This window comes from Ruditapes philippinarum, unplaced genomic scaffold (assembly GCF_026571515.1).
Source record: "Ruditapes philippinarum isolate M1 unplaced genomic scaffold, ASM2657151v2 ctg2857_1_1_1_1, whole genome shotgun sequence".
NCBI lineage: Eukaryota > Metazoa > Mollusca > Bivalvia > Venerida > Veneridae > Ruditapes > Ruditapes philippinarum.
Genome location: NW_026855271.1, coordinates 1,853 through 23,886, shown reverse-complemented (window position 1 = coordinate 23,886; position 22,034 = coordinate 1,853). Strand labels below are relative to the sequence as shown.

Here is a 22,034-nt window from a genome sequence, read left to right as displayed (position 1 = left end):
AAAATACAATGAAATATACCGGAATAAAACAGATGATAAAGTTATGTAATAACTGAAAAACAATGTTCTAAAAATTAAATCATATTGCGAGCATGCTGTAAAGTCTATAGGAGACATGCTCTGTGATTTGAAAGGTTTTTTTTCTTTCAAGCAACACAGATGCTTTTTAAGTCAAATGACGCATTTCCAGCTTTACCGATGGAGGAAGACCTCATGCGCCCTTTCGTGCAGTACTATTCGTGATAAGCAGATAAGCTATACCCCTCTGTGTTGCAAACTTTTATCCCTGTTAATTTCAGAGGTATGTTAAAAAGGATACACTTGCTGTTAGCATTTGCTGTGTGTATTCACGAAGTGATCGGGAGGCCACATCATTTGTACGTCAGTCCAAATGGATCAGACCAAAATGATGGGTAAGAAAACATTATAATGTTAATATTGTAATATTGTCTTATCTGTATGATATATTAGAAAATTAAATGATATTCTGAATAATGTTAGAGTACTTGGGGTGCTGATAAACATGGAAAGGTTTCAAGACGTAAGGTCTGTAAGACAAAGTCCGTCCCCATCACGATACGGAGAGCATATAATTTGTAACCCAGGGGCTAACGGTTTTATCGAGTCACGGCCGAGGAAATATTTCTCCTTGACAAACATGTTCATACATTGACTGTCATTTGTGTATCGCCGTTGATTCAAAAATCATGTGGGCTTAGAAGTCGGTCAATTGTGCACAGAGGAGTGGGTAATTTCTGGATAGTTTACAAGAAAAGTTGTTTGGTTGGACCAACCATCGATGTATGACATACAAAAAGTATCTAAATGAAATACATGTATTCTAAGCAAACGTACACATGGTATAATTCTTTTGTATGATTCCTGTGTCAATTTGCGTTAATTTATTGATTTTCCCAAAGATCTATCTCTTCGAAATGTATACTTTGTATGCTAAAAACATTGTAAAATGTTTAATGCCAAATAAACTATTATTGTATATTATCAGAAATGGTCCCTAAACCCACCTTAAGATCGAGTTTTTATGTTAAAGATGTATCTTTTCCAGGAGGATAGATTATTCAATTTGTTAAGAAAAACGATGTAGTGTTACTTCTTAAAATAATTTTCATATTTAAAAAAAATGATATATTTTTTTAATCATCTCACGTCCTTTGAATTTTATGTAACTCGTGGATATTTTTTTCAGCAAATCAAATTCTGGCCATGTAACATGAATTATCACATCGGTTAAATTAATTACATTTATTTAAATAATTAAATAATCCATCAATCCATCCATCCATCCATCCATCCATTCATTCATTCATTCATTCATTCATTCATTCATTCATTCATTCTTTCATTCATTCATTTATTCATTTATTCATTTATTTATTTATTTTTATTTATTTCTATTTATTTATTTATTTATTTATTTATTTATTTATTTATTTATTTATTTATTTCTTCATCTCTAAGGCAAATGACGGATGAGACCGATGTTAGTAAATGGTGCGCATTTATTTGCGAAGCAGATTTTCTTTGAATTGATTTAGGTCGATACTGGCGTCTTAATTGTTTCCATTTCAAAAAATACTGTTAAAGAATTAAGAAAAAATAGTCTTTTCCTATGAAATCATATTACATATCTTTGCATTTTTCTTCAGTTTTTCAGATAAAAAACCATTCAAAACCATAAGTCATGCGATCGAGACGTCTAAGGACAACGCATACAACGGTTCTAGTGAGTTTATTATCAAGCAATCAAGAAATAAAAGAAACTATCTGACTTAAGTAAAATACAATGTACATATAATAGCTATTTAATTTATTTAAAAAGTTTGTCAAATAATTTTGCAGTGGTTTAGTTAGTTTATACAAATTTATTGTAGTTCAATTGTGTTGGAAGCTATAAGCTTATAGAAGCAAATTCGAATCCGTTCCTGGAACCAACCAGTTCTATGCAATGAATGATTTGTTTCTGCTTGCACCTGGCCGGTTTATTAAGATAATCTGTATCATTGTACTTATAAAAACTTGCATGTACGAATTTCCAATAAAAATTATAAAAACACATCAATAAAAAATAATTTCTTTAAAATATTATACCTTTACTATACATGTATAGTTCTCATTCAAAAGTCAGTGTTAGAAATACAGTTCAACCCCCGAAGAACAGCACTTTGTAGAGGAATTCCCTCATTACAACACCAGTTTCAATTCTTCCCAACATAAGACTCAATCAAACCGAGTCTGCAATTTTCATGTAATTTTGTTGTGATTATGGCTTCTAAAGGCTCACACTTTTTCCAGATTTTATACTTCACAACAGGAGGTGTCAAGTGTTGTGTGGCAGCTGCAAAAAGTTGCACCTTACTTCATTTCAGTGTTGTAATATTTCTCTTTTCCTTTGGGATCATTGATTCCAACACTTTTAAGTGTTGAAAATTGAGTACTGCTCACGAGCGATGTTGCATTTTTTATTATCCTCAAAGTACACACTAAAATATTATTATGCAATTTTGCAATTTTCATGTAATCTTGTTGTGATTAATGCTTCCGAAGAATCACACTTTTTCTAGTTTTTTTCTGTAAATTTAGCCTCTCTTGTGCAACATCTCTACGCAACAACCAAAATTCGGTCTCCTAAAAGGTATTGCTCTGCGGAGGTTATACTGTAAAAACAATGTAATGTTATGATATTATAACTCTTAACATGTTCATTGAAAGTTCATTTGTTTATGTTTAAATATAGCCATGTATATTGAATTGATGCCTGGCTACCATAACCTTGAAAGCACATTGGTAATTAAAAGGCCAAATCTCGTCATCCGGTCTTATAGGCGTCAAGAAGTTCACGTGGTATGTTTGTTGTTGTTGTTGTTTTTTTCTGTTTTTACTTTGTCCCTTTTCTAGTGAGAGATAGATCCATATTGAGACATAAAGTACGACTTTTCTTTGATGTAAATGCTCTTGCAAAAATAAAAAACAAAAACAAAAAAAATACATACAACTAATAAACAGGATCGTTACCGCTTTGTTTGGTGTTTTTGGTGTTATAGATCATAATAATACATGAATATAAATATGGGATGATCTCGTTTGAAATACCTTTTTTACATATAATGTAAAAAGTTATTCTTCGTAATTCATAATTATTATACATTCTAACGGTGAATAAAACACTGTTTCTAAATGTCATAAGAAATGTTGCTTATTGAATTTATATTGTATTTATATTGAATCAATGTCATCAGTTTTGTCATACTTTTGGCATATTGCATCATATATATCTTTTTTACAACAAAGCTCCGACTAATTAAATTTATTTCAGACTGGAGGGCGCAGGATCCCGTTCAGCCTGGTGCATCCAGTAACAGATAAAGCAATTCTGTCCAGATTACCAGTTAATGCAAGGCCTCATGTAAGTTATACGTTATATGTTTATAGTCAATAGTTTGTCCTAAACTGATTTGCGCATGCGCGAGCACATATTAACATCCTATCAAAATACAAGGCAATCGGTTACAATATAAACTAATCATACATTAGTTCAAATTGCATGCAAGTTAATGTGTATGCATTTATGTTTACCAAGTCAGCTTTTTACATATTTTCTTTCTGTTGAGCCTTTTAAACAATTGTTATCATTTACAACTTTAATGGTACAGTCCAATTCTAAATCTGGTTAAATCGGTTTAGAAGATATGATACGAGCATAATTCCTCACATGAAAGAATCCAAAGACCCTGTCGGAATACGAACCGACAATGACAAATTTACTACTCGGTCACTGACGACCCATTTGATATTTTGATATCTGCCAAATTAGAGACTTGTCGTCAGTAACGTCATATGCTGCACACAAGTTACATATCGTAGTCAGGAAAAACAAAATCAACAGGAGACAAATCATGAACACAAAACATAACAATCGTCATCTTTGGATCACAGCAATCGATTAATCGAATAGATTTCTAATTAACGGATAGCGTAATATATATTTCACACATCTCTGTTTTACAGATACAAATCTCTATGAACTTTTCAACTATTCCTGATTCATTTATCATAGCGTCAATGGTATTACTTTCCGCTTTCCTTGCGCAGTGGACTTTTAAACTCACACAGACATAAAAAATTAGGGTTACATATTAAATGAATATATATGAATTTTGCATCTTAATTTATTACTAGTATTATGTAGCACAACGTTTGCGTATTTTCTGAATCGCTTGCCAACCATTTCACGGTTTATCAGTGTTTGTAACGTAAACAGTTATTACTTATAATTAATAAAAAATCGCTTTTACCACATTTTCTTATTCAAACATATTCTACTTTTTGAAATATCTGTCATGGATGAGTGATTTTACTAAAATTTTCCAAACCAGGGCTTGTGAATTTGATAAGACTACCATAAGGCCTTATAAACCATATTGATGAAAACCGATTTTGAAAAAAATGTTGCATTTGTGTCTTTCAGTTTATCAATTATGTCACAATAGATGAGCCGGGTTAATACATTTTAATCCTTTAAAAAATACTTTTACAGAAACTATCTTTTCCCTTCAGTGACAAAAGGTTTTAAATTATCTATTTAATATGTCTTCTTCAGGTTCGAGTTGTTGATCTCCATGACATGAACATTACAGACTATGGTAAAATGGAGAGCTATGGCACGAATCATCACCGTAATTCTCCCCTAGAACTCTTTTTCAACGGTCAGCCACTGCATTACACAAGATGGCCAAACGAAGTAACGTTTTGGTTTTACTTCCAATTTCATTTCTGGTTTTTTCTTACAATTTCAATAATGAAACCAATTTTATCAAAATATACAATATCAAAGTGGTTATAGTCTAGATATAAGAAATAAATCATTTATACACATAATACTTAATGCATGTATATGTGGTTACTAGTATGTGACTTTCTACTTTTTAAATACTTAACAAGTATCAAAATATTCTTCTTCTCTTAAAGTCATTTTTTTCATATGATGAGTTTGAAGGACTAAAATTATTTGAAATGTTCTATACTGTAGGGGTTTCTTGATATAATCAGCTTTCCGGATGGTGTCAAGGGTACACGTTTTCGTTACAATTCTACGGTACCACGATCTTGGCATAATGAAAATGATCCTTGGGTATACGGATACTGGTAATATAATCAATATATTGGTAACGTTATATTGTACTTGGAATACGGTTTATGACCATAATTATTCGTCATAAGCATTTTTAAAAAAAGGGTCTATGTTGATAAAATTTTGGTGATATTTACAAATGTATGTTTAAGAAAATCTTATATTTCTCACGAGAATACTAGTAACTTGAATAAGAAACTTTAGAACATAAACAGAAGTTGTGTTGAAACAAGGACAGAGTCGAATCTAAACCACCGATAATGATAATACACATGATATGTAATGTGATTATGATAATGATGATAATGGTGATAATGATAATTCTATCACTCCAAGTGATTTTGTCACTATAAACAAAGAAGGGAAAAAAACGGTGTTTAACTGACAATAAACACTGGTTAGGGACTACTTGTATATGCGGCCTATAGTTTACAAAGCCTTTTAAAGCATCAATAAAAAGCATTTTTATTTATATTTTCAGTTCTTATAATGTTTTCTTTTCATATAATACCGAAATTATATCTCACATACACTAACGCCACACATTTGATCCATATCAGTTAATAAATATTTTAACAAAACGGCGCCAATCCGTAAGCAATGTTATGACGCCATCGTAAGTAAACAACTCATTCATAAACCAGCTGACGTTATTTCATACATACAAGAATTATAAATGAGGCACTGATGTAAATACAATACGACGTAAGTTTTTACAGTTGAAAACTTCATAAAATTACGTTTTTTCTTATTATGTATTTTGTTTAATAATTTCTTTTTCTTTGCAACAGTAGGGTGCGAAAATCGAACAGCGTTATACAAAAATCGGCACCGGAAGTTATTTCCGCTTGAAAAAGTAACATTAGTGATCTTCCTTATTTTATCGTGATAGAATCGAAATAACATCGGCCTGAGAGGTGTATATCGGCTATTTAACACCGGTTTTGTCGTTTTGATGCGTAAAAATTAACCACTCAGGCCTACGGCCTTGTGGTCAATTCCTATTCATCAAAACTCCAAACCGGTGTTAAATAGCCGATATACACCTCTCAGGCCGATGTTATTTCTTAAATATTGTGATTGTATGAAATTATTTAAATGTATTTTTGTGTTTTACTAGAATACTTTTAGCTCACCTTTATTAAGACTATTCACGTGACCCTCATGTAAATAATGTGGCACTCTTATTGGTATTACGTGTATTTTCTGATTGAAATAATAATTAATTATGTTAAACCTTATCCTAAACTGAGATTATCAAGAAAAACAAGTTCTAAAAATTATAAATATTCATAATTTTTACGACATGACAATGTCATACATTCACATTTCATAATTGTGTCACAGGTTTGCAGGTTGGACTGATGAAGCAGTTAAAGTAAAATCTCTAGATGCCACCAATGAGATCGTTACTTTAGAAAGAAAACCGGTTATTGGATTCAGGGTAGAAGGTATTATCAAAGCTAAATGACATGAACGAATAATTTAGACATAATACAGCTTTTTTTCACTACATGAATAAAGTAAAATGGAATTCACGCTAGATTAAGAATAGTATGTCTATCTAACTTAATATGGAACGCAATGCATCCAAAATACAAGTAAAACAATGTAAAAGTTATTAATATTTAGTTTCGTACTTAACACGTTATTTATTTATTTTTTTTTGTTCAATAGGGCATTGGGAGGAGTTTCAAACAAATGATGCGGCAGGAGAGGGGGGGGCATTTCCGGTTTATAAACATTCTTGCAGAGCTTGATCAACCGGTAAGTTTAAATACGAGAGACGCTTGACCAACCGGTTTGATTAAAGGTTGGAGGGACAAGGGGGAATGCATGTCTCTTCAATTTTAGGAATGTGGGGTAAAAGTAATACTCATGTCTCAACCATGTTTATTTATGTAACAAACATGACATTGGTGAAAACACTCTCTAAACATATTTTATGTGCTATTTAGTCCTGAATAAAGGAAGCTTTTGTTCAAAAAGCCGGCGTTTATAATACAAAATTAATCAATGATAGTTAAAAATATGTACTCATATGCCAGTCGTTACCAGTTTTGAAATATAACTGCATATGTATTTGTAATTCATGTGAATATTTTACATTCGTATTATTTACATTGTGAAATGTAATTTTAACACGCTTATAACAAAATATATTTAAGTTCAAAATAATAGTTTATAAGATTTGCACTTGGTTGCTTGCTGCTCGCCATTATGTGATCTTGTCCCAAATATGCATGTCCATATGCAGTCACCACAACATAATGGTGCCTCGCAAAATTTGTACTTAATAATATTTTTTCTACGTATTTTTTCTTCAACTTATAAATTTACAGCACACAGTTGTGATTTGTATAATTTACTCTTGACTACATAGAAATTCTTCATGGAAGAAAGAACTAAGACTGTATCGATCTGACAAACTATTTTATTGTAGTAGCTTTTTCTATCATGCTTATAAATTTTGAATTCTCATTTAAAGATCTGGAGAAGGGTGATCCCTCGGAAGCATTAATCCCAACAAAATTACTGAAATTGTTTGAGTCTGAACATTAGGAATAATGAAAAAATGCAACATCACTCACGTCTCCAGCAACGGCTAAAGCTTACACCAAAGGGCGGATACTACATGAACGTTTATTGTGTGGCCTTAAAGCATTGTGTTTATCTTCAATTCCTTCGGTTAAAATACTTGTGTTATTGGTCAATTGCGTCAGCTAATTTTTGGATTTATCTTTTTGTCCTGATATTTTAGGGCGTAAACTCTATCCCTATGGCATCCTTTTTGCAACATTTATTTATCAATATATCTTCTTTGGTTAGAGGCCAAATAATTCGTTTTTTTATAATTCGTTTTTAGTCTTTTTATTTTGTTTTACATATCTTTGTTTATCTTTTTGCCCTTTAATTTCAGGGCGAGTACTATCTTGACCGAGTAAGTGGAAAGTTGTATATGTGGGCACCAAATCACGATGGGAATATACATTCATCTGATGTACTATATATTTCTATGATTAATAATTGCTTTGAGTAAGTTAAGAGTCATTTTTGTTTTTCAAAATATATCTTTCTTTCGAAGACAACGAATATATAGTGAATTTCATAATTTGTAAATATAAACAAAGCTTTCTTTATCTGTAAATATAGAAAAATAGAATCCCCAAAGAAAGCCCAGCACGGCAAAATTGAACATGTTGCAGACTCTGTTTGATTAAGCCTGTTCACGATCGGTAGTGGTAATTGCAAGCTATCGCCAATACCAATACCGGCTTGGGCGTAATTCAACATTTAAACACGAAAATGTTGTAATTTGAATTAAATTTTTTAGATATGTTGCCATGTTGAACATATTATTTCAAAACAAACTCTATTTATGATCGGCATATACGTTTTTGGTTCATTTGACTTGCATGTGCATTCCATGATACATTATTGTCAATTAATGATCTACACATCATTTTCTAACTGTAAGGCAAAACTTGTTGTTTTCATTCCAATATTATGACGCAGGGACATTTCTTTGTATTGCTTTTTATTGCTTTACATTAACTCGCAAATACAAATAGGAAACTGATTATACTGTGTGATACTTTCTGAATTGTCTGGATAACTATCATTAGAAAATAACATTCCGTGTCGATTGCAAACTGTATGATTCAATGCTATCGACTTCACCACTCTAAGTCTGCACATGTCTTAAATTTCCAACGTTAAAAGTTGTACTTAAAATGTAGCACATAACTTGTCTTCGCCTATAGTACAGGAATGGTTTTTCTTTATCATTTTTTAGAATTTATCCTCCAGCTGAAAATATCCATCTTGAAGATTTCACTTTAGAAGAATGCCGAAGGCACGGCGTTTTTGCTATTAATATGAAGGGAATAAAGCTGTACAAGCTTGAAATTCGAAATACTGGTAACTTACTTGATTATTGTAAAATGTATTTCTTTTTTCTGTACCTTAGTGAAACTATTCAAGTTCTACATAAATTTGAATCAATTAATACATAAAATTTAGAATACTTTAAGGTGTATTTGAGACAATCTTTACATGCATGTTGTAACCAAAGAGCTGTACAAAAACAAAGGGCCTTTTATACAGTGCTAATGCATTAAATACCCATGTACTTTTATCATGCCTTCTGCAGGGATGTATTACATATATATTCACATAGTATATATCTTTTGCATTACGCTAGGCATAACAAGCAATGACTTAATTTTCAATATTCCTTTTGTTGCCGGGGTTTTCTTCGGACCAACACAGTAAAGGCCTTTCGGCGACCTGTTGAGGTATACCCCATTTTGTATCATTATTTCAAATATAATGTAAATAAAAAATCTTCAGATTCTGTCGTATATAATGTTATGATTGCAACAATTGACTTACCTATAATATTGTATTTTGTCATTTTATAGGTAATATAGCCGTAAATATAATTGGAGATTCAAGGAATTGCCAGATTTCACAGTGTTACGTTCATGATACTTGCGGGGGATTATGGATGAACGGTAATTGATGAATGATTGAGAAAAAGTAGAATGTTTAGTAGGCATTTATTGATGTAACTATGTTAATATGGTTAAAATCTCTGTGACATAAAAATAGTCAGATAGAAGTTTAAATAGCAGTATTGTACCATATGCTGAATGCGATTCCGTGACATTTGCCCCCAATCTAAACATGCATCTTTTTATCTCTGTCCTTTTTTTTTCTACTTTTTTGTGACAATTTATTTAATGTTTATGCATCATTGAATATTAAACATTGTTCCACATCCTGCCCCTGTTTTAGAAAATTGCTAAATGTATGTCAGTTTGCTGATGTATTAATAAAATTGAAACAATTAATGTATTAAAATAACTTCATAAAAAATGAAGATACACAAAAATGGATTTGATATACATATAGCAAATTGCATAACTCAACTGCAACTGTGTCCAGGAGGAAAATGTTCGTTTACCCATGAATGAACGTGACATGGTTGGTATTGCTGATCTTTGTGATAATTGTTTAACATGTATGCTGAATGTCAAACTTCACTGCTTAAGATACATTTTAGACTAATGATATTCCAGGTGGAAACAGGACAATCTTAGAATCTTCAGGCAATGTTATACAACACAATGAAGTAACCCGGTTTGACCGCCTTGGGGCAGCTGGACTTGAAGGTATTCATGCAAATGGCGATGGTTTCATCATCAAAAACAATCATGTTTATGATGGACAAGGCAGGGCGGTTGTTTTCTTGGTAAATAGTTTCATGTAACTTAAACAAAGTCTACAAAAGTAAGGAACCAGTTGACCAAACAAAGTGACGCATTGACGTCGGGACAAGTTGGCCTGACATTGTTTCGTTTTATTTTTGTTCGAGGAAACAATGAGAACTGAAATTACTTTGACCTGGCTGAAGAAAGTGATTGTCCAACTTAAACAAAACTCCCTGTTTAAAATACAATTGTTTTGCAAGATTCGTTCTATAAAGATATTGTTTACATTTGTTCTGATTTTTCAAGTATAAAATCTTGCGTTTAATTAATAATATTTTAAGCTCCAGAGAAATTGCATTTGAATGCATGTTCAGTATCTGTCGCCGTTCCGGGACATGCACAATTAACAAGATTAACCATTTTACCCGTACACTGCTATCCTAAGCCCATCAAAAATTGAGAATTTAATACCACATGATGACAAAATGAACCACACATTACCTCAAAAAGGGGCAAATTGGGGGTACGCCATCTGGCATGTTTTTGTTGTTGTTGTTGTTGTTTTTTTGTTTTTTTTTCGTTTTTCTCGGGTTACCTTTATATGGAGTTAAAATCTTCATCAAAATAAATCATATATGCTGCTGATAAGCAACTCCTAGCATTTTTTGTAATGCTAATACTTGTTATAACTTTTGTTTACAAAGGGTGTTCAAATATGAATGCAACTGGGTCAATTTCAGAAGTGCTTGAAAAACAGTGCTAACATAATTATCTCAATCCTTTAAATTACTCACTACTGAAATACAAATTTTAAGTCTTTTAATAGGTTTTTATAATATTTTTCGAGGTTAACTATTCAGACACCGGAAAATGACCGAACAGATATTTTGATATTTTCTTCAAGCAAGGTGTTTTTTAAGCCTGTGAAATAGGAAAAGTCACAAGGGGCATGATCTGGCGAATAAACAGGGTGAGGAAGCTCGACAACCTTTTCCTGTTTCAGATATTCTCGTATAATGACCGCTTTGTGTGCCGAATCATTGTCATTTGCTGTATTTGATCTATAATATAAGTGCCTGATCAGTATAATTATTTTTGCAATCCATTTTGCCCAAGTAGTTATTTTTAAAATATCTTTTCTAAAATAAAACCACTTCAATAAATAGGTTTTCGAATTTTCACAATGCTAAGGTCATCTATTTAACGCTTTCAAATTCATGTCACCATATTTGAGCAGCGATAACATACATATATAACCCACTGTGCACTACAACATAATTAGTAATTTCCTTTAGGAGATACAAATGTAAGAAATAAATTACAAAATTTAAATGTACTTTCTGTTTTGTCTTTTATATTGCCTTTTCAGCGGTTGAGGCGTGAAATTCGTTCCCATTCTCATTTATAAATATTACATGCTGCATGTGAATCACCAAAAGGGAAACCAATATATACCTTTACATAATAGATATCGGAAGGAATTTTTGGTCACGAACTATTTTAGCAAATGTTATAATTGATCAAAATCGGGTACGTGGACAATAAAATTATAAACACAAATAGGTGTACAAAAGGTAACACTCTAAGTTCCTGCCGTCAATGTCATACCTCTGATAATTCTGATTCCAAACTACACAACCTAGGAAAAACACATTTTGTTGGGATCATATATGTCGTAACATTGCTAATCTATAACGAAGTTATCCAATTTGCAATAGTCAGGCATTTAAAAGATGCGATGAAGCCCAAATTATTGTGGTTCGTGCTGCAAATGCACTTTTAAGACAACCATTCATTTAAATCCAGAATAATCACTATATCTTACCTGGCCTTTTAAATCTGTGGCTTCAATGAGTGTGATGTACTACCTAAATCTTATGTAAACTTCAGAGGATTCATATTCTATAAATACAATTGTGGCGGCATGGGCGAGTGGTCAGCGCTTCGGACTAGTAATCTTATGTTCGCCAGCCGCATGGGTTCATACCCTGACAGGGGCAAGTCATTATTTCCTTAAGCAAGAAAGTTTACACTCAGCGCTAAGTACTGGTTGGTTCCAGGAACGGATTTGAAAGTGTGTTTATAAGCTAAAAGCTGCCTACACAATCGAACTAAAATAAATTCTGTATAAACCAAATACAATTGTGTTTATTTATGAAAATGACATTTGAAGATATGTATTATAAAAGTATTTTATCACAGGAAATGACATTTGAAAACATATTCTTTATCATAAATAGAATTTTATTTATTACAGGGTAATGACATCAACATTAGAAATAACCTTATTCATCACGTGTGTAAAAACATGTCAAATTGCCAAGCCTTGATCTCGTACAATGACGTGTCGTTTGTAAGTATTAAAGTAATGATTTAGTCAACGTTCACAAACACTTTTATTACATCTATTACTTGTGGCTGAAGGGTTGCCTTTCAGGGTTGTAGCATCAGCTTTGCCTCCTGATTTTATATCTGCGTGGTTCTAAGATGCGACTTAATGGGTTGAAATCACTGGAGTATATGCATCTTTTAGCTTCAGCATTTGAGATGGTTCTGTCCACTTTGTGTTGCTTTAAGTTGTGACACCACAGGTAAGACTAAATCATGTCTCCTGTTTTGGCGCCATATCACCTAAATGGTGTTGGTGCGCCGTAAAACCAATCCAAAACAAATATTATGATTGTATTGTATATTGTTTTGTAACGAGTATTTCATCATGTTTTCATTATAAGTAAACATAAGCAAAAATACCGTTCAGCAGATGATCCACCTGAATTATAGTTATAAACAGATGAACTATACAACTTCGTTTAAAATTGATAATTATTATAACTGTCCCTATTGTTGAAAAACAAACATTCAAAACATTTCACCTTTAAAATACTTTTATATTAATATATTCCTGTTGTAATTCGGCATATTATATCTAATAATTATATAAACCATTTTAGTATGTTTTTGACTGATGAAAGTCTTTGCGTCCTTTTATTAACTCTTACTAAGCAATATTTTTAATTCAAAAATTCCAATAATAATAATACATCTTTTCAGCGTGGGAATATAATTCAGACCAACATTGTGCATGATGTCTATAAATTTATTCCTGGTGGTGCAAATAAAGCTATACATCTTGACAACTTAATATCCGGTGTCAAAATAGTGAATAACGTATTCTATAATGTAAGTATAATATGTCTATCAAGTCACTCAAATACTTAAAATTATTTGTTTGAGGATCAAAATCATCTCATTAACTCATGCAGACAATTTAAGGGTAATTAAAAGCGTAGAACCTACCTTAAAAATTCAAAAAATGGCTTAAAATTGTATGTCAAACTTGACTAAAAGATTTAAGATATTTTGACGAAACTATATCAACAAATTGGTGATTAAAACGTTTTTTCCTGTAGATTCCTTTCTGCAATATCGCGCAATTGACCCAGCAAATAGTAAAATATTGGCACTACAAATTTCGTTTCACACAGTAAAATTATAAAGTTTAGTTCATTTGAAGAAAGCAGTTCTGAACGCAAGCTAACATCTTTCAGGCCTCAACGGAGGGTAGGTCATTAATTAAAGATGTTGTGTACAATTTAAAATGCAATACAACACTTTCTGACCATTATTCTGTTATATGAAACACCATGTTTCCCCCAACCAACAGATCCTTGCAATATTTCGAAAGTATAATTACTGTAAATACTATATTTGTTAGTAAAAACCAATTAAGAAGGCTGTTTATGAGGTAGGTAAACTATTTGGCCCTAGATAGTTAGGAGGGAGCGTATAGGAAATTACCATTACCTCTGGAATAATGAGCCCCTTAGCCTGTTCTATGTATAGGTCTTACGGTGAAAAATTGTCTTCATGACTTAATGAGAAATTACCCTAGCAGCGAAAGTACTCCATTTTTTTAAAACGTCTATAATTCTTTTTTGAGTATTTGGGACTCGAACATCCCACAAATCTGACTACATAATTATTTTCAACATCCATGTTCTATCCTGTAAATCTAGTATCAAGTTCTATGAATTTAAAAAAAAGTAGCCTTCACACATAAAGATTTGCTTTAATTCGTGTTGTACTTCTAAATCCAACTGTCTGTTAAGGCCTTTAAAAAGGGAATGGCATATCAAAGGATATAAAGATATCATTATATAATTACATATCGCAGACGGTTTAGAGGAGATACAATCGGAATATCAAAAAATTGTAGATATCAAATTGATTATTTCAGAACGGAATACACGTAACTATCGGAGGGGGACAGTATAACGAAATCAAAAACAATGTCATGTATAATGCCAAGTATGGAAGCATTAGCGTCGATACTCGTGGAATGAATACAAACCTTAGTAGAATGCTCGATGAGCGGTTACATGTAAGTGCCCCAACAATATAAGCTTCGAATATATTTATCTTTAAAGCAACACAATTAATAAGAAGGTAGGTCAACTCGACCGGCAATATTGAACCATATTGCAAGCTCTGATTGGCGGCTGGGCCTTTTCAAGGATGCAACCTATCGTCCACGCACCCTAGCACTGGCTTTTTAACCAGAGCTCACTATTTTTAAACATGAAAACGATATTTTGTTTAAAATCAAGAAACATCCGAACGGCAACTGTTTGTTCGTTGTTTCAGATGCCTCTACATGGTCATAACGATTATTTCAATTCCTTTAATAAAGATTTTCACAAAATCGTTTGCTTTTTTGATCAAACCATTGTTTATGTAAATCAAACTTGTTAATTGTAAATTGTTACGAGCCAGGCGTAACGAGAAAGAAAAGCCAGCAACAAACTTGTAACAATAACAAATTTATTACAGAAAAATTATCAAAGAAAAAATAAAATAACAAATTATCTTTACAAATACCTGAAGTCCAAATAAAAATTACAAATGTCTAGTCTGATCCTGGAATGATCCTTTTTTAATAGCACAGTTAAATCCAAGTTAAATCCAAGAACACTTTAGAATAAATTCCCACAATAAAATCCACAAGAATAATTAATAATCCAAGCTCCAATAAATCACTTAATTTCCAAGTTGAATAATACTCCAAATATATTGATGACTTAAAAGATCACTGATGACTAAAAAGGTAACTGATGACTTAAAGATAACTGATGACTTAAAGATAAGAGTAATGAAAAATGTCTCCTTATATATATTAACTAAGAAGTTTCTAGAATAGTCTTCCATTTACTACAGTAATCATAATCTAGCAACTTCAACAATAAAGATCATTCCAGAAATTTCTATCTAATTATAAAGCATGAGTTTTCCTCAACAGTTAAGAACGTTCTAGTACATACATGTAGTTTATGTTCTAAAATAGAACAATGACAATATTGGAAATACCAACTGGTCAGATATAATCTATATACATGTAATATGTTGCATACATAACAAAATTGATTTCTATTTCTCGTAAGCTGAATACTAGTTGGGGATGGTTCTATGAAAAAATGTGCAATCAGACACAGCTTTAAGGAAATATACACTTTAGATGACCTAAATGTCAAATATTGAAAACTCTAACTTTCACTTAATAGATCACTTGCCCCTTACCACTGTTGATTCGAATCTCGCAATAGACTTTGGATTCTGACATGCATTTGAAGAAGCTATGCTGCTACTTTACGGAACATCGGCGTTTCTACTCAAGTGCCCGTTTATGCCTGAAATAATGCACGGAGGGGCACTTGAGTTCTTCTTACACCAAAAAAGCTAGAAAGGCGTCAAATGACAATTACGTTGTACATTTCTGTTAATACGTTGAACCCGACAAGTACTTAAAATGGCATATAAACAATTTCTTTATCAGGCAATGCCGTACAATGCATCCCTGTGGAGTCTACGTTACCCTCATCTTGCAGACATTGATCCTGTACATGATGGATACCCTCCAATAGGTGATGGAATTTTTATACTTATTGTTCCTGCGTGATATTCAATAGTAACTTTTTTTGAAAAAATGAAGCATACAAAGTTCTAAATTTTTCTCGTATATCAATTGCACTTTTTGTCATTTGCTATCGTATTGTTTTAAGTTCACATTGGTCTGACACCAAGCGTATGAAAGTAAATACTATAAGAAGTAACTGACCCTTACAAAAATGGTACACACTAATATGTTTCAAAAATATATGCACATAAGCAAAAATATTTATCAACTGATCTGAGTGAGGCATTACATGAACTTACTAAAACACCACAATTTTAACTGAAATTGCATATAAATGCACAACACATTCACTACTTTTAATGACCAAATATACAATCAGATCGATGATGAGCAAATAGACAAGAGTCACAACTGATAACAAAAGTTGCATGATTGAAATTCAATTTTAAGGTATTGATTTGGTGTCCACTGAATTAATTTTGAATGCTTTTTGTCAAATAGTATTTATTCATTTATTTAAGTAATGTATCAGTGACCTTTTTACATAATAATTGGAATAATCTATTACAGTGTTTTCATCATGAAAATCAAGTTTTTGAATGGAAAACAAATTTCAAATTCGAACCCCAACTTTACCTTTTGAACATTTGATCTAAATGGTGCATTCATCAGGAACATTGAAAGTTCAAATGCAAATCAAACTGTGCGCTTGTCGAATATTCCACTACCGTTCACTTTACTGTAATTTGTATCATAGTTTGGGGACATTTCTGTTGAAAATGTGCCAGAGATAAATCGTATACATATACATACACAGTGCGTTAACTGGAGTGCAAGTATTAGTTACCCGCACTCCAGAGCATGACTAGTGATTGGTTCATTTTTTACGGAGTTTACTTATTGTGACGGCAGAGAAAGAGAAAACGATAGAAATATCATATTCAGATGCTCGTTCATTGGTTAATTTTTTCTGGGTTTCATATTGTGACAAAAGGGACTGTGTTTTTATGTTTGACTATGATACAAAAGAGAAAGAACGTCAAAACACTCGACAATCTAATTAATACTCGGCAAATCAGATAACTTCGTGTTTCGATGCTCTTTCTATTACGTATTCAATAAGCTGCTATGAAACTGGAAACTGATTTGATATTTTAATATGAAATCTCACTTTGATCTTGTCTTATGACCTACATATATAACCAATCAAAGATAGTTACTGAGCTATAAGACTTTGTAATAGAGTTCTCAGAAATTGAATTACATACGTAGGGTAAACAAAAGGACTATCGTTTGTAATTTTTATTGATAAACATCAATACGTTATAATGTTATGATAAGCGTGTAAATTTGCTAAACTATTGTGTTATAATGATAAGTTTGCAGAATTAACTAAGGTAAAGTGTATGATATAATATCTTACCTTTTATAGGTAATCAAATAATCAAGAATATGATTTATGCTGCTCCACACACATATATCATACGTGGAATTCCTTCACAACTACAAGCCAACGCATCAGCTTACTTCAACCTATCACAAACTGGCTTTGTAAGTTTACTTATTATAACTTACTCTTTTATAACCAGCTGGTAGTTCTTTTTCTTATATTGAAAAGAAATAAAACAAATCACCCCTTTTGCTTGTGAACTTGAAGTGCATTGATCTACAACTGGAACAAATTTCAAATATTGATAAAAGCACTAGAAATATACCAATTGGATATAATTACAAAATATTCTTGAAAAACTGTTTGCCTAGTTTTAAGTCATTTAGTATAACTATTTATAAGAAAAACAATTTTATTGTCTGTTTTATATAAATTAAATCATGTATCTCGATCATACTTGCCAACACTTTTCATGTATAATACTGTGTGGTTAATTGTCGCGAATGATACTAAATACTCAGAACAAATATAATTAAATAAATAGTATCATGAACCTATCTTTCATTTTTTTTCTGTTTTTTGTTGTTGTTTTTTTGTTGTTTTTTTGTTGTTGTTTTTTTTATTTTTTGTTGGTGTTTTTTGTTTTTTGTCTGGATCAAGAATTTTCTGAATGACGAAAAGCAAACCTACAGTTTTTTACGATTAAACCGGAAGAGGATGGAAAATTGTTATTTTTTAAAACTCTGATGAAATACATTTTATACGATTTGATTTTTATTACAGTCGAGTGGAAGTGGAGACCATGTAGATGTATCCCAACGTGATCTTAGGGTAATATGTAGGGCTAGAACGTGGGCAAGCATTATTGGATTTCATCAAGCAATAACTCCTAATTATGTCGGTCCGTCTTATCCTGTTGGCCCAACTTATCTAAACAGAGGTAAAATTCGTAACTTAGGTATCATTGCCTATGCTATGTTCTTTTTATTTTTCAACAGAGTAGAGTTTCCGATAATTTCAGATAAAACAATTAAATCATACACAGCAAATTTGCACTTTTTCTAATACAGTATTTATACATATACTTAGAATGACAACATTTAACCTAAACATTAAAACATTAGCCCTTGGAAATTCGACACTCATCGACAAATTCAAATGACCAGGAGAAACGAAACACTAATTTGTGTATAGATGTTCAATACTCTCTTCACGTTTATGTTGATTCTTTTCACGTTTATCTTGATTTTTTTTTTTTTTTTGGGGGGGGGGGGGTTGGGTTAAACATTTTACTTCGTCACTAATATTCGTCACTGAATACTTCGTAAATACAAATCTGTAAAAAGCAATATCATAATTAATATAAATTAAAAATTAGATATCTCAGTAAGTAATTGATATGGATGACATGAAATCACTTTTTGCAGAGTAGCATTTTATGCGCTATTTGGTGATAAATGAAACAATTAAAGAAATGGATGTTCCTTTGAAATCGGTACTCAACATTATATTATTTTTATTCTTTATTTTATGTTTTAGGGAGAGTGCACCTCGTTAATACAACTGTACCTTCAAACTGTACGACAAAACCCCCACCAACAGAACAACCAGTCCCTTCATATATACCTGATGGTTCAAACGGAAATGAGGTGTTCCACAGAGTGGATAAAACAGGTGATTTTTTTTCCAAGTATTTTAAAAATATACGGATAACTTTATTCCTCTGTGTGCATCAACAAAAGAGAAATAATGTATTATTTTTTGTTCTCTTCTTACAGAATTGGAAAACAAATCAGTAATATTCTACATGTTTTCTTGACTTTTTTTCTCAAGATTCAAAATGTTTTGCTTTATACCCTTTGATATTCTGTAAAAGTAATTGTCAAACAATAGAAAATGTCAGCCCAATTGCTTTCTTCAAAATATTCCTGAAGCAAAATATGATACTTGTTTGTCTTTGTAATAAAGTTATTCATATGTAAATTTCAGAGTGAAATGGTTTTTTTAATTAGTTTGAATGTTTAATATTCTTTCAGGGACATGGAATCTACTTATGCTACAGTTTTTTTAAAATATGCCAATAAACTACTTTATTCTTTTTATTGAGAAAACAATTGGCAATTTAAAATACCTTAACTATATTTTTTTGTCGTTTTAACTAGGTTGCTGGTTGAATGTTACGAAATGTGCCAAACACCCTACCACTATCGGTGCATACAGGGACATGTATGGCGAGCGTTACCGTAACGCCTCAGCGAACGAGTCAATGTGTTTCCGCCGGGCATTAGAGCATTGGCAACTGTGTGGATCTAACTTAAATGACCCTGTGCTAGTTACTTATGGTCCAACTGGTAATGAGAATTTTACAATTTAAGCCAGGTATATTCATATAGAATATGAGAACAACGACAAACAAGGGAAATATTGAAATTAAAAAAGGATATTGTAAAAGCTTATTGTTTCAAAATTTATAAATTGGCAAATGTTGCCTTTTTACACGAAATCACCTTCACTTTAAATCGAAACCAAATGTGCGCATTTATTATGCCCCCGCCATGTAATGGCCGGGGCATATAGTGTTACCCTGTTCCGTCATTCCGTCCTTCCGTCCTTCCGTCCTTCCGTCCTTCCATCCTTCCGTCCTTCCGTCCTTCCGTCATTCTGTCATTCCGTCATCATCAGTTTCCGTTCATTATCTTAAGAACGGTTGGGCACATTCAACTCAAATTTGACATATGGATATGTCATGAGAAAATACAGGTCAAGTTCGAATTTGGTCATGGTTCGATGATTTTTGGCAGAGTTATGCCCCTTTTACTTTGAAAATAATATGAAATTTCAGTTTCCGTTCATTATCTTAAGAACGGTTGGACACATTCAATTCAAACTTGACATATGGATATGTCATGAGAAAATACAGGTCAAGTTCGAATTTGGTCATGGTTCAATGATTTTTGGCAGAGTAATGCCCCTTTCACTTTGAAAATAATATGAAATTTACAGTTTCTGTTCATTATCTACCCAACAGTGTCACATATTCAACTTTAATTTGACATATGGATATGTCAAAGGAATGGGCAGGTCAAGTTGGAATTTGGTCATGGTTTGATGATTTTTTGGCAGAGTTATGTCTCTTTCACTTTGAAAATAATATAGATACATCTTAGGAATAAGCAGTTTAAGTTTGAATTTGGTCATGGTTCAATGATTTTAGACAAACTTATCTTTCCTGAATGTTGGAAAAATTTTGAACTTTCAGTTTCACCACTCATTCTTTTAGCCATTATTTTGGCTACAAATATGCAATATGCTATTTCTAAAAGGTTAAGACTGAATAATTTCAGTGCCTTGAACATTGTATGGAAATGGTTTGTGTTAACATTGAAAAGTTTTAAGGGCTTTGAACTTAAAATGAAAAAAATAATTTATGCACCATCTGAAATTTTGGCTGCATGCGGGGGCATCCGTGGCATGATGACACATTTCTAGTTTATATAACAAGTGGATACATGCAGGTTCCGTCTTAGTTATACCATCATGTATGGCAGAGTTAAGGCCCATAAAAGGTCCAAAAGGCATGCTTTGCATTTTCTACATCATAACAGCTGTATCAATCACAAATCCTGTGTTATTTTTTTTAGGACGATGTTAACTTTATGGACGTGTATACTGAAAATTTTAAGAAAAAGAAATTGCTGTCAGAAATCAAAAGATGTCTACATTTGACTTCTATGATTTTTTATTATTAAGAATTGACCATTGCCAAGTGGCCCTATGTTGTTATATAGTCATATTTTACAAATGTTGTTGATGCAAACAAATAACCCATATGGTTTATTGTAATTTAAACCCCCTGTATCAAGGACATTGGTACAGTTTGATGCATAATGACAATAAACTACAACAACTATGAGATATGACTATGCCCTTCTTTCATACTTATGTCATTTTCAAGTTATAGCATTTAAATTTCAGATTAAAGTTTTTATTTGTGCATGTAATTGGATAAATTTTAATAGGAAACTCTACGCTTGGTGGTGACAGCTGCTTTGCTTCTTGGTACGGATGTCCAAAACACGGGGGAAAACCAGAAGATGGGTTCACGGCCGTAAAACAACATCGAAACGGCCCCGATGGTTTCCGTTGATGGGTCTCAAAGAACTTCCCGGGACAAGGAAGGATGTTTAAGAAGATCGCCTTGGATATATGGCGATGGTGTGGTTCAAGTTCAAATTATCCTGTTACTAGTATATATCTGCCTACAGGTAAAAAAGAAAGATAACATCTCAACTTAAATTTACTTCTTCTGTAATAAATGCTTTCTTTAATTATTATTAACTCGTGGATTGATTTTTTTTCAAATATCAA

The 22,034-nt window shown here is 32.1% G+C and overlaps 2 protein-coding genes across 2 annotated transcripts; both read left to right on the top strand.

Moving 5' to 3' along the window:
- Positions 1-284: 284 nt before the first annotated feature.
- Positions 285-6,620, top strand: LOC132742711 (uncharacterized). Its single transcript, XM_060731177.1, has 7 exons — positions 285-413; positions 1,668-1,744; positions 2,756-2,862; positions 3,335-3,424; positions 4,619-4,759; positions 5,048-5,163; positions 6,497-6,620. Exons 1-7 carry the CDS (start codon positions 304-306, stop codon positions 6,618-6,620), a joined length of 765 nt encoding a protein of 254 aa, XP_060587160.1. The 5' UTR covers positions 285-303.
- Positions 6,621-6,829: 209 nt separating this feature from the next.
- On the top strand, positions 6,830-21,813 carry LOC132742707 (uncharacterized). Its single transcript, XM_060731173.1, has 14 exons — positions 6,830-6,916; positions 8,070-8,185; positions 8,946-9,070; positions 9,574-9,666; positions 10,234-10,406; positions 12,623-12,718; positions 13,417-13,545; positions 14,603-14,746; positions 16,196-16,283; positions 17,709-17,827; positions 18,450-18,606; positions 19,206-19,340; positions 19,829-20,017; positions 21,686-21,813. The coding sequence occupies exons 1-14, from the start codon at positions 6,851-6,853 to the stop codon at positions 21,811-21,813; spliced, it is 1,758 nt and encodes a 585-aa protein (XP_060587156.1). The 5' UTR covers positions 6,830-6,850.
- Positions 21,814-22,034: the final 221 nt, after the last annotated feature.